Raw genomic sequence first — 11,810 nt, 5'->3', positions numbered from 1 at the left:
CACTTACTAGATGTTCTCCGCGATTACTAAGCGAAGAGTCTCACGTAAGATGTCTAGGCGGTCGTGTCTTCATTCCATGCATAAAGTGAATTGGAACGGAGTGTGACAAAATGAAAATAGAAGTATAATGAAAAATAAGGTTTAAAAGTACACATTTTAAAGTATAGGGACCAAATTGAAATCAACCTAAAAACTTAAAAGGTGGAAATGTAACAGCTTAAAATCTAGAGGAAAAAAAAAATCAAAATTTAGATATAAAAGTATTTTGAAATTTAATTTTTTTTTTTTTTTTTTTGCTTGAATCCCAAAAAGTATTTTGAAATTTAGTTTGTCTTTTTTATTATTCTTAAAGAAAAAACAATAGAAAACCTATATTTTTCTAATAAAATAGAATATTCTCAAAAATAGTAAAATATTGAAACTATTTACAAAATATAGCAAAATTCATTAAACTTCTAGAGTTTATTTATTTATTTATTTATTTATTTTGCTATTTTTTATAAATAATTTCATTTTGGTGTTATTCATAACATTCATCTTAAATTTTATTAAATTAAAATCTAGAAGTATCTTTAAAAATATAAATAAATAAATCTCCAAGTACAAACAACTAACTAAATGTATTTAGCCTATAATTTAAGGGTTTTTTAAAAAAATATAACAAATCAGTAAAATATTTACACTATAGAGAACAATTCTAAAAACGGAAAAAGTCCATAGGCCACAATAGAAAATATCAAAAATATCCTAGTCAACACGTAATCGACCACATGTGTCAAAGTAATTTTCTTCTGAACAGTTATGTACTATAGTCATGATACACAATCATGTAGTTCTTTTTTAACAATGGAAAAAAAACTTCAAATTTAACGATCATATTGACCATGGTAAATGATCGTGTTGACAATAGTAAACAATCGTTTAAATCATGTTTAATGATATTTAAACGATCTTGATTGTAACATCCCAAATTTAAGGTAATTTATTTGTACTTATCTTAAGTTTAATTTTTTTGAATTTTTTGGTGTTATTTAAGTGTTGAAATGTCTGGTTGGTAGAAATTAGAACTTATTAGATATTTTGAAAAAATATCTAATTATTTGTATTTGAGAAAATTTGATTAATTATATATTTGATTGTATAATTAATTGATTGTGAAGTTAAAAATAATTATATTGTGAGGATAATATAATTATTTAATGGTATATATTATTTTTTAGAAAATTTTGAATAACTATATTTAGAAGTATATAATTATTTGGTTTTAAAGTTAAAATAATTGTATTATGAATATAATATAATTATTTAAGATTGGTAGTTTATTTTATTAGGTTAGTTAAAGGTGATTTGTTTGGAGAGAGAGTCCGAAGATTTTTTGGAAGAGAAAAAGGAAAAAGAAAAATAAAAGGAGTTATTATTTTTTTTTTTTCTTTAAATAGGGTATTGGGATGTGTGGAAATACCATTTTCCTCCTCAAGCAACCCTAAAGAAACCTCAATCAACCATCGTCGCCACTTTCTCTGACGACCATCGACTATCGTGGTTTCCGTCGCAAGTCGAGTCGTCATCTGAAGTAATTCAAGTCGTTTCGTCAAGTCTTCGCCATCCGCGTTTCGTCTCACATGCCATCGGCCATCGTCGAACGGCTGTCGAGCCACGAAGGCCGTCGCATCTTCTCCTATCAACAGTCGTCTCCTCCGTTCGTCTTTGATCGCAAGCTGCTGCGCCTCCTCCGTTCGTCTTTGATCGCAAGCTGCTGCGCCTCCTCCGTTAGTCGTCGTTTGAAGCCAGCGCATCTGAGCTGTCCTTAGAATGAGCTGCATCAGTCGTTCCCAGTCGTGCTTCATCCCCAGTCGTGCACACGTGCGAGCCGCATCCCCAACGTGCCAGTCAGTCGATCGTCTGAGCCCACCCAGCCAGTTAAGGGTAAATTGAATTCAAACTCAACTTTGAGTAAGTTGAATCAATTGGATTTTTATTCTTAAGCGACTGTTAATTAATTTATTTATTTTAGTTATTGAGTTCCCTTGTTGAATAGGACTTGACTGTTGGAAAGCTTGACCATGACGATTAGGATAATTTTGGTTTAAGCTAATCTCCAAGTAAGAGATTCTACTACTAGAGCTTCGAACAGAATTTAAGAGACTGCATGTATTTATTGTTATGCATTTATGGTAGCTAAAATGCATAACTCGATACTATTGATGATTACTGACATTATATGGATGATTGATAATGATGATTGATATTATGTTTATGACTGATAGTATATTGATGATGACGACTGCGTTATGTTTTTTATGACGATGTTTGATTAAGAATGATACTTATGTCATGTTTATGATGATGTTATGTTATGTTGCATGCTATGGATAGGGTGTGCTATTAGTTTTATCTATTAGAGCCGTACCCACATGGGTGTCCCTCGGAATCACCACTATTTTTTATGACTATATAGTCCGACGGGATCACCAGTCCAATATGACATAGACATAATTATGAGTGATTCGACAGGATCACTCACAACCCGATTGTCTTAGTGTTTCCTTCGGGTACACTAAAGACCAGTTTGTCCTAGGTTTCCTTTGGATTCACCGAAGATCAGATATGTTCCTACGGGATCACAGATTGCACGTGTTCGAAAACGTGCTAGTTTAGGGGTACCACTTTACAGGACTTCAATAGGAAGTTAACAGGCACCTAGCGAGACTAGTAGTAGGTCCCTTACTGAGCATATTTTATACTCACTCTTTCTTGTTTAATTTTACAGGCAGAGGTAGAGGTAAGGGGAGAGGGAAGCTGGCGAATGACAAGAAGTGACCGTGGCGAGCTAATGGAACACTTTTGCTTTCGCCTTATGTTATTTGTTCAGATTTCAGTATTTTATGTATCTTCTTTTTATTTTTCTCCTTTTAAAACTAGATAGGGCCCAAGTTAGGATTTTTTTAAAAAAATTATTTCTATATACATTTGTTTATGATTTTAATGAGAAATTTAAGGTTTTTGTCTTATTTTCTATTTTAATTAAAGAAATCTTATTTTTCTTTTAAGTAGTAATGACCTTGGCTTAGTATAAAGAGTTGGATCGTTACAATTGGTATCAGAGCTTATGTTTTTAGGTTCTGCAAACTGACTTACGATGTAAGTCTTTGTTTTATTTTTACCCCTATGGCTAATACGGTCCTTTGTCACTCGCCAGGTATGTTTTATGATTAAGATGATGTTATGTTTATAACCTTGTCTGAATTAAACTAAATAAAGTATGAATGTTATGACTGTATTATGAAAAACTTATGCTTGTGGAATTTTGGAAAAATGCCGCCACATAGAGGAGCATATAGAGGTGGTAGGGGAGGCAGAGGAGCTGGATGTACCCAACCTGAAGAGCAGCCTGCTATGCAAACGGCCAACCCTACCGCACCTGTCACTCAGGCAGATCTCACTGCCATGGAGCAGAGATATAAGGATATGCTGAGAGATGGTTTGGCACCATTTCAGGCTGCCCAACAGACCCCGATCGCTCCTCCTTAGGCCCCAATGGCATCTCATGTCGTGTCAGACCAACTGTCAATAGAGGCCAAGCTTCTGAGAGACTTTAGGAAGTACAATCCTAAAACATTTGACGGGTCTATGGATAATCCCACCAAGGCTCAGATGTGGTTGACTTCTATAGAGACCATCTTTCGGTATATGAAGTGCCCTAATGACCAGAAAGTTCAGTGCGCTAAATATTCCTCGCGATTCATCCTCCTCCTGCTATTTCGTCTTTCTTCTTTCCCCTTTTTTTCTGCAATTTCTTTCCATCATCTTTCTTATTTTTCGATTCTTTATTTACATCGTTTAATCTTTCCATCGTTTTTCTTCTTTTTCTCTTTTTTTTTCACTTTTCCATCGTCTTTCTACTTTTCCTATTCTTTTTTCACTGCGATTTCTTTCCATCGTCTTTCTTCTTTTCTTTTTTTTTTTTTTTACTTCGTGTACAAAAAATAACAAATCTAAAAGATCGTGTATAAAGAATCTTGAAAAAAATCATTTAGATTGGAGTAGCCAAATGTAAACTATAGTGTAAAAAAGTAAACAATCGTGTAAAAAAAATTGTGTATAAAGAATCTTGAAAAAAAAAATCTTGAAAAAAAAAATCATTTAGATTGGAGTAGCCAAATGTAAACGATCGTTCAAAAAAAAGTAAACGATCGTGTAAAAAAATAAAAGATCGTGTATAAAGAATCTTGAAAAAAAATCATTTGGATTGGAGTAGCCAAATGTAAACGATCGTGTAAAAAAAAGTAAACGATCGTGTACCAAATTTTGAGAAAAAAAATTATTTAGATTTGGGTCCCCAAATCTAAACGATTGTGTAACCAAATTTAAACATAATTGAATTTAACGATGGAATTGAAAAGATAAATTATCGTCATATCTAAACGATCGCGTATCAAACAATAACCAAATCTAAACGATCGCAAATATATTACATGCGCGTTATTGATGACGTAGTTGACGGGACATTTTTTGTATTTTACATGGTAGGCCTCCAGGCTTTTTCCATTTTTGGAATTATTTTATAGGAATTAATATTTTACCGTTTTTTTATATTTTTTAAAAGACTCATTATCTTAGGTTTAAACAAGCACATAAAAATCATTAACTCCGGTTGTCTTCGACCCCAGATTTTGTACATTCTTCAAAAATTCGAGATTTCCATTCAACTCTCTAAGAATATTTTGTCTTGAACTTTGTTGAAATCTCAAAATTTTGATCAAAATGTCGCACTTCTGATAGCTTTGAAAATTCAAAAGGGAGAGAATTTTGATTTTCCCTTAACATTTTTTAAATTTTGGAATTTATATATATATATAGGTATGTATATATCAATTAACAATGATGTTAGGTTAAGTCAAGTTTTTCTCTTTTAGCATACAAAATCTTTATTTTCAAAAAAATATATATATTCATACAAATATATTTCACTTAATTGTCCCATTATTTCACCTCAAACTGGAATTAAGGTGAGTTCTTTAGTATTCTTCTCATTTCCTTACAAACTTAATCTACTCCCATACTCTTCTTTTTCTTCTCTCCGTTGGTGTTTAATGTTACAATTTTTCTATGCCATAATTTTTATGTTTTAAAGCAACCTCATTTTATATTTATTTATTATATGATAAACAATTTACAATTATCAAATTATTTTGTATACGAATATTTCATTCTTTTGATTTTGTATTTAATTTCTAATGTTTTATATTGTTTTGTATTTTTTTTTTTTTTTTTTTTGAAGTTTTAGCTCCTACCTCGACATTTACCTACATATTTTACAACATACATGCGAAAGAATGATTAAAAATGGTCAATAAGAATCTAATTCAACCACAAAGTTTCTATTAACTATTTCATAACAAATTCCATATGTTTATAAAATTAACATCAATTTTCTAATAAAATCGAGAAACCTCAATATTTTCATCTTCATTGTACATCAAAGTAACATTGAAAAGAAAAAAGAAAACATGTTTCCATTTTCGTAACTTTTATGTATTGTGAATTTTGGTAGGTCTATTAATACCCGGAAACAAAATACACAAAGTACTCGAAATGTTAATTCATTTAATGAAGATAACTAATGAATAAGACAATCACAATTTAATCATAAATGTTGACGCTTTTACTTTCCAATTAATCGAAACAACACACCAACCCCAATCACTCATTTAAATTGAAACTAGAATTATATTTACTAATAATTCAAACAAAAGTAAGTAATGTGGTTGGGAGATTGAGATTTCTTTAAAACAAAAAAATGTTCAACACATTTAAAGCCTTTTACATCATAACAGAACGTGAGTGTTGTTGGAAGTATCATGAAATGTCAATTTTAAGACAATGAAAAACCATTAACCATTACATTACCTGAAATAATGAGAAGCTGCTTTTTAATTTGGTCACCCCATGCCTCATGTCTTCAAAACTGACTCTCTTTGGTTTGCCAAATAGCATTCAATGTTAGGGGTTCCTTCTCTTCTACTATATTATATATCATTGGGGTATGCTTCTATTATTTGATACTTCCCTTGGAGATAGACGATGTGCACGGTCCTGCAGATGTCATGAAAGGAATACCTTTGAACGTTGCCTCGCCCTTATCGTTGGTGAAGAGATGCTGCATCCATCAAAATAACAACCATATTTGTGTTTTGTAAGTACAAAATGAAGTATGTAAGAGGTTGGTTGGTTGCTTGTAATACATAAATCCTTCATTTCAACATTGGCACACCTTTTATTTCACGGATTTCAAACCCCGTTGGTAAATATGCTTTTTTATCTTTGCATTATCACAATACTAGAAAATTTCCAATGTATAGATGGAAAGTGGTTGTACTTTCACTTCATTTTCTCAACAAGAAACCTTAGTATCGCAACTTTTTAGGTTTTCAAACGCTAATTTTGTTCAAAACATTGCATCACTTTTATGAGTTTTTCATTTACAAAGGGGTTTGGCATGGACTGAAAATTTGAACCTCGTCCCCGTTAGAAAAGGAGTGTGAGTTAAAAGTGGACGTACCGGTGTTATCTTATCCAGTTGCTTCTTTTTGGGGTTAAGAACATCTTCTGGTTTTCCATCAACCCTAAAACCAAATTACGAGATAATGAATATACCACAGAGCAGCACAATTCTAATTCAAAAAGAGATTAATTATAGAGCAACAATGATACACCGCAGAAATACCAACCAATATTTATATGATTAGAGGATCTACATTCATCGTCCATAAAAGAAAAAGGAATTCTCATACACTAAGAAAAAGGCCAATAAAATATTCTGGAAACATCATCTAGGGTGTAAAATATATACGCGGCTAATCTCCACGGGGATTCATAAAAGGTGCAAGCCTGACAATGAAGCTAAATTGAGTAATCTCTCAAAATACTTACCCAGAAAATGAAATTTGTTCACCAATTTTGGCTCCTTTTGGAGGAAGCAAAGGTTCCACGACGGTGTGATCTTCATTAGATGCACATAACACCTGAGAGGTTTATAATTATCGAATAAGTACGATATTGACTCAAAAGACCTGAGAGGTTTATAATTACTCAAATAAGTACGATGTTGACTCAACTTCTACACAACATCCTGTTAGGATACTTCCTAACGAGAATCAGTATATTTCATACATTGAGAATACTACTCAAGACCTATCTACTCAACAACTCCCCCTTCTTCACTCACCAACTTCTTATTTATAACCACTATGGTTAGTAACCACCTAAATATCTAATTACCCTTATACCCCTAACCCTATACTAATCTAGGTATCTGACACATCCAAATTGAAACGGTCCCCTATCAGATTGTAAAAGATGAAACAACTGTAACGAGAAGAAAATTAGAGCATACCAATCCCTCTGACATCACATCTCGTAGCTTTCCAGGTTTTACATTAGTAATAAGAACAACATGGCGGTTCTGCACATATTAATAGAATAACATCAGACTTTGAACTATGCACGTGTAGCAATCCATCACAAGTCACCAACACATAAATATAATCATACAGTTAACTCCTCTGGACTACAGTATTTTGCCAGACCACTCACAACCTGCCGCACTTTCGCCTCGCCAACATCTATCTCCTCAACCAACAAACTGAATCATTAACCATTATCATTAAAATATGATTGATACAAACTTAGCTTCAGATAGAATAACGAACTTCAATAGGACAATGCAAATAATGCTATTGTGGTGCAGAAAGCAGCCATGAAGGGAAGATTGCTTGCTATACCTGTCAGCAGATGGATGTTTCCATGCTTTGCGAATAAGGCCAACTTTTATATTCAACAAACTAACACTAACTTCCTTTTCTTTGTCCGGTGTTTCAGTCTCAACTGGTTTCTTCTTTTCTGGTGCAGCTTCCTTTTTTTCCTTCTCTTTTTTCTAACAGTTCCACAAATTTTAAAACAAAAATGTTGAAAGCATGAGCGAAAAATTAGATAATAAGGAAAAGTTAGAGGATATCAAAGTTATACCACAAAAATGGAGCACGTGAGAAGTAAAAGTACATTGAATTCTAAAAGAGAACTATCTGTGCAAGTCATATCTGGATTCAAAAGCAAATATTCTTCTTCTACCTATCCTTTATTCTAAAACAAAACTTTTCACTGAATCACCGAGTAAAAATCAAGAAACCAAAAATCAAAATTACTTACAAGGAACTCAGAATAATCCAGTCCAACTAGAGTTTATCACAAAGGAAGTATGGTTATCCAAAAAATTTGAAAGTCTACGTCGAATAGAATAAAAGCAGAACTAAGTTAAAGACATCATCCCAGCTCACATTCACTGGTTCCTCTCTAACCAAAGTTCACAAAGGATGGCTTCATTTTTCTTAAAACCACAGCTAGAATATTCAGCAACCAAAGAATATTTTCCTTGACAATTCCGTCAAAGCACCAGTTCTGACCAAAATTTGGAACAGTAGCATTCCACCAACTATCTCTCACAAGATGAGATAAGTTTCTCCTATCTATTCAAAAGATTAGAGGGGAGAGAGAGAGAGAGAACAGAATACAATTTTCCTGTAATACAAAAATGTAGACTAGTGTAGGCTAGTATAGGAACCAAGGGTTTACCCCCACATCAGTTTTCTTAGTGTCTGGGTTCACTTGAGGCTTTTCTGAAACCTTGGTGCTTTGCGAAGACTTCTTGGCATTTGAATCTTCATCAACATTGTTGGCAACAACTTTGTGTCCCTGCAACTTCAATTAATAAAAAAAAATATAACAAAAAAAAAAAAGAAAAAAAAGTTTTTTTATATTCGCATCTCTAGAGAAATGAATAACTTTGCAGATATTCTAGTTTACTCCGTAAATATTGTACATTAAAACATTGGTGTTTACATTAATTAATTTGAATCTTTGTCAAAATTTTAGTTTTGTGAAGGAAAATTTATTTTACAAAAGTAAATACACTTCACAAAGTTTTGTTTTGCTGCTCCAAGCTGAGCATAGCTCAACTTCTGACTTGGGAACTTAGCATCCTTGCTTTTTGAAGTGCAAAAATCTAGCAGATGCAAAAGAATTAAGAGAGCACTTACTGGAGGATCGAATTCACATTTCTGTAGCAGTATCTTTTGAAATAACTCCCCAAAGTTCTGTTTGTTCTGTTAAAAACAAAAAATTATACAAGTATTAATAGGTAGTGTAATGGAACTAAATCAGAATAATATTTAAGGCACAATAAAAGTTGACAATCAAAAGCACAAATAATCTCAGCATGCAATTGGTAAGCAGTCAAATCATTAAAGTAGGCCTACCTGGATGTAATCCATCCATCTTAAAACATGTGGCAACTTTTCCATCTCTGCGTTTGAAAGGCCAATCTAGCAGTGATCAATCAGGTCATTATAATCTCAATTCTCAACTTTGTTCAATCTAAAAGTTATTTTTCAAACCTATACCAAACTAGTTCTTGAATCGAACTGAACATAAAAGATCAACAAAGATCTAAGCATGAAAACAGGACATAAAAGCTGTCTACATTAAATGAAGAAATGATGACCGATTGACTGTGAAGAAAGGAAAGAATGATTTAAAAATAGAAAGCTGGTCATGAAATGCAATAATGCTTACCACATAAGGGTGTAGTACAGAAAACACAAGTACATCAGCTTCAGATGGCTTCAATCCTTTACCCAAAAGTACAGACTTTGGAGCTAGTTCTTCATTTAATTGTTTGAGAATGTCAAAGCATGCCTTGGAATCTACAGGAAAGCTATCTGCAAATGTAATCCATTTTGTCACCTGCACCAAAAAGGTTGCTTCTTAGATATAACACCATAACCACGTTACAGTAATGATCAAACAAAACTTTTAACTTCATCAGGTGTCCCCCAAAGGAACATCTAAACCATGAAGTCTCAAGTGAATACATCGCTTTGTCCTTCATAATAGATGCATTGGGAAGGTCCTGAGTGTAAGAAATATCTTCTCTAAGCATGCATCAGAAGCCAAGTGCTTGAGGAAGATTAAAGTTTTCGTTGGTCCATTTTCTAGCAGGGTACCTACACTTTGTAGAGAGTGCAAAACAAAACTTCCAACGTACTTTTTGTTCCCTGCTTAGTGTGTGTGGTGCAAGTCTGCTTGTGAGAATTCTAATACTTTATTATTTGATATGTCGAATGGTTAAGCATATTATAGAAAAAAAATCTTTAATATCTTCTAGCACTTTATTTGAACCATGTTCGAAAATTTCTATTTCCCTCCCTCATCAGGCATCCAAATAAAACAAAAGTTTATACTTGAAAGTGAAACTATACTTTTCCTACTGTTTGTAAAGTTTGGATAGATAGAAGAATGGGAGGGTGGGTAGCTCCAATGTTTAAAAAACACTTGAGAGAACTCTAGAGGCACACTATTTTTTCGACTCTAGTAATTGATGGATCTCTAAGGAGCCTAGAAATTGGTCCCTTTCTTATGTTTTTCCTTAATGGAGCATTTTGTGACAATTTCATTTGGGTAACGTAACTTGGGTAGAATCTTATCAACTCTTTTGTATTCTTTAATTCTTTTCACTTCCAAGGAAAAATTGGAAAAATGTGTGCTTCCTATCGAACAATTTTTTTTAATGAAATTCAAGTACAGCGCCATCAGCAAAGTCGCCAAGGTCGAAAACAAGGAAAGAAAATCAATAAAAAGAACTTCAGATTAAAACAGAAGAGTTAAAAATATTTAGGCTTACCTCATCATTATCATCCACAGAGGCACCATTTCTTGAAGTTTTCAAGATGTTTAATACATAAGTCCTAAAATCGCATTCCGCATTTTCTCCAATCAATGCATTCTGAAACCAATAGCAGTCAACTTCAGCAACAAAAATCCAATAACAATACATAACATGAAGGATAAAAAAGCCACAAACAAATGGTGTCGAAGCTGATAATCATAGGACAAATGAACCAGTAAACACGAATTATATTTACATATCTCCGAAAATTCGCGTATGGAGATAATTCCCAAGACTTCCACCAACTGGACAATGATGATAACCAGGAAAGAATACAGTGCATAGAAAATAAAATCAATTTCAGAAACTAGTGCAGGCAATAACAAGAAATGGCGAGTGAAGTGAAATAGAGAGAGAGAGAGAAAAGAGATTGTTGCGCTACATGTATGAATTATGATCAAAGAATCAAAGAGTTAAATGGATGGGATTGAAAGAGAAGAAGGTTACATGATCTAAGGCGAAGTGTTTGGCCAGCGCTGATGCTACTAAGTGCCTCCTACCCAAAGCGGAACCTCCATTGGCGACCATTTGGGGCTTCTGAGTGAAGAGAATTTTGTCCGGTAAGAGAGAATGGATGATCCAGTGATAGGGTTTTTTGAGTTTTCAGAAAAGTTGTTGAAGGGTGTCGTCCTTTGTGTTTGTGTTAGGCGATGGACTTCATAAGCACAGCCCATCAAGCAATTGGCCCAAAGCAGCTTCCTCTTCTATGTATTATATGTATGTATTATATGTATGTGTGTGTGAGTAATTATAGTTGTAGTTGGTAGACTTCTATATAGTAATGTTTAAAAATTTACAAATACACTACGTTCTACCTCTATATGCGATAAACTTCTATAATAGACAGATTTTTATGATTTATCACCTACTTTGAAGATGATTTTACATAAATATATCTCAAATTTTTATTTATTATCTTAACTAAAATTTCATGTTTAATCTAAATTTATAATTTCATTTAATAATAGTATATCATTTATTGAAGATTCTATTTTAATATGGTATAAAGTATAAAGTTGAATCTAAT

The 11,810-nt window shown here is 32.9% G+C and overlaps 1 protein-coding gene across 2 annotated transcripts; it reads right to left on the bottom strand.

The window, feature by feature from the left end:
• Positions 1 to 5,782: 5,782 nt before the first annotated feature.
• Positions 5,783 to 11,409, bottom strand: LOC103496752 (uncharacterized). 2 transcript variants are annotated; one of them, XM_008458740.3, is made up of 12 exons: positions 11,231 to 11,409; positions 10,739 to 10,840; positions 9,631 to 9,801; positions 9,315 to 9,380; positions 9,096 to 9,161; positions 8,632 to 8,751; positions 7,785 to 7,936; positions 7,555 to 7,645; positions 7,397 to 7,465; positions 6,934 to 7,025; positions 6,563 to 6,626; positions 5,783 to 6,160 (listed from the first exon to the last, which is right to left on the bottom strand). In XM_008458740.3, exons 1-12 carry the CDS (start codon positions 11,309 to 11,311, stop codon positions 6,056 to 6,058), a joined length of 1,179 nt encoding a protein of 392 aa, XP_008456962.2. In that variant the 5' UTR covers positions 11,312 to 11,409; the 3' UTR covers positions 5,783 to 6,055. The 2 variants fall into 2 exon arrangements, with proteins under 2 accessions (XP_008456962.2, XP_008456961.2); XM_008458739.3 differs by having other exon boundaries at positions 8,632 to 8,757; positions 11,231 to 11,408.
• Positions 11,410 to 11,810: the final 401 nt, after the last annotated feature.

This window comes from Cucumis melo, chromosome 10 (genome assembly GCF_025177605.1).
Source record: "Cucumis melo cultivar AY chromosome 10, USDA_Cmelo_AY_1.0, whole genome shotgun sequence".
Lineage (NCBI taxonomy): Eukaryota > Viridiplantae > Streptophyta > Magnoliopsida > Cucurbitales > Cucurbitaceae > Cucumis > Cucumis melo.
Note: the sequence above shows the minus strand (reverse complement) of the source record. Positions and strands in the feature narration are given on the sequence as shown.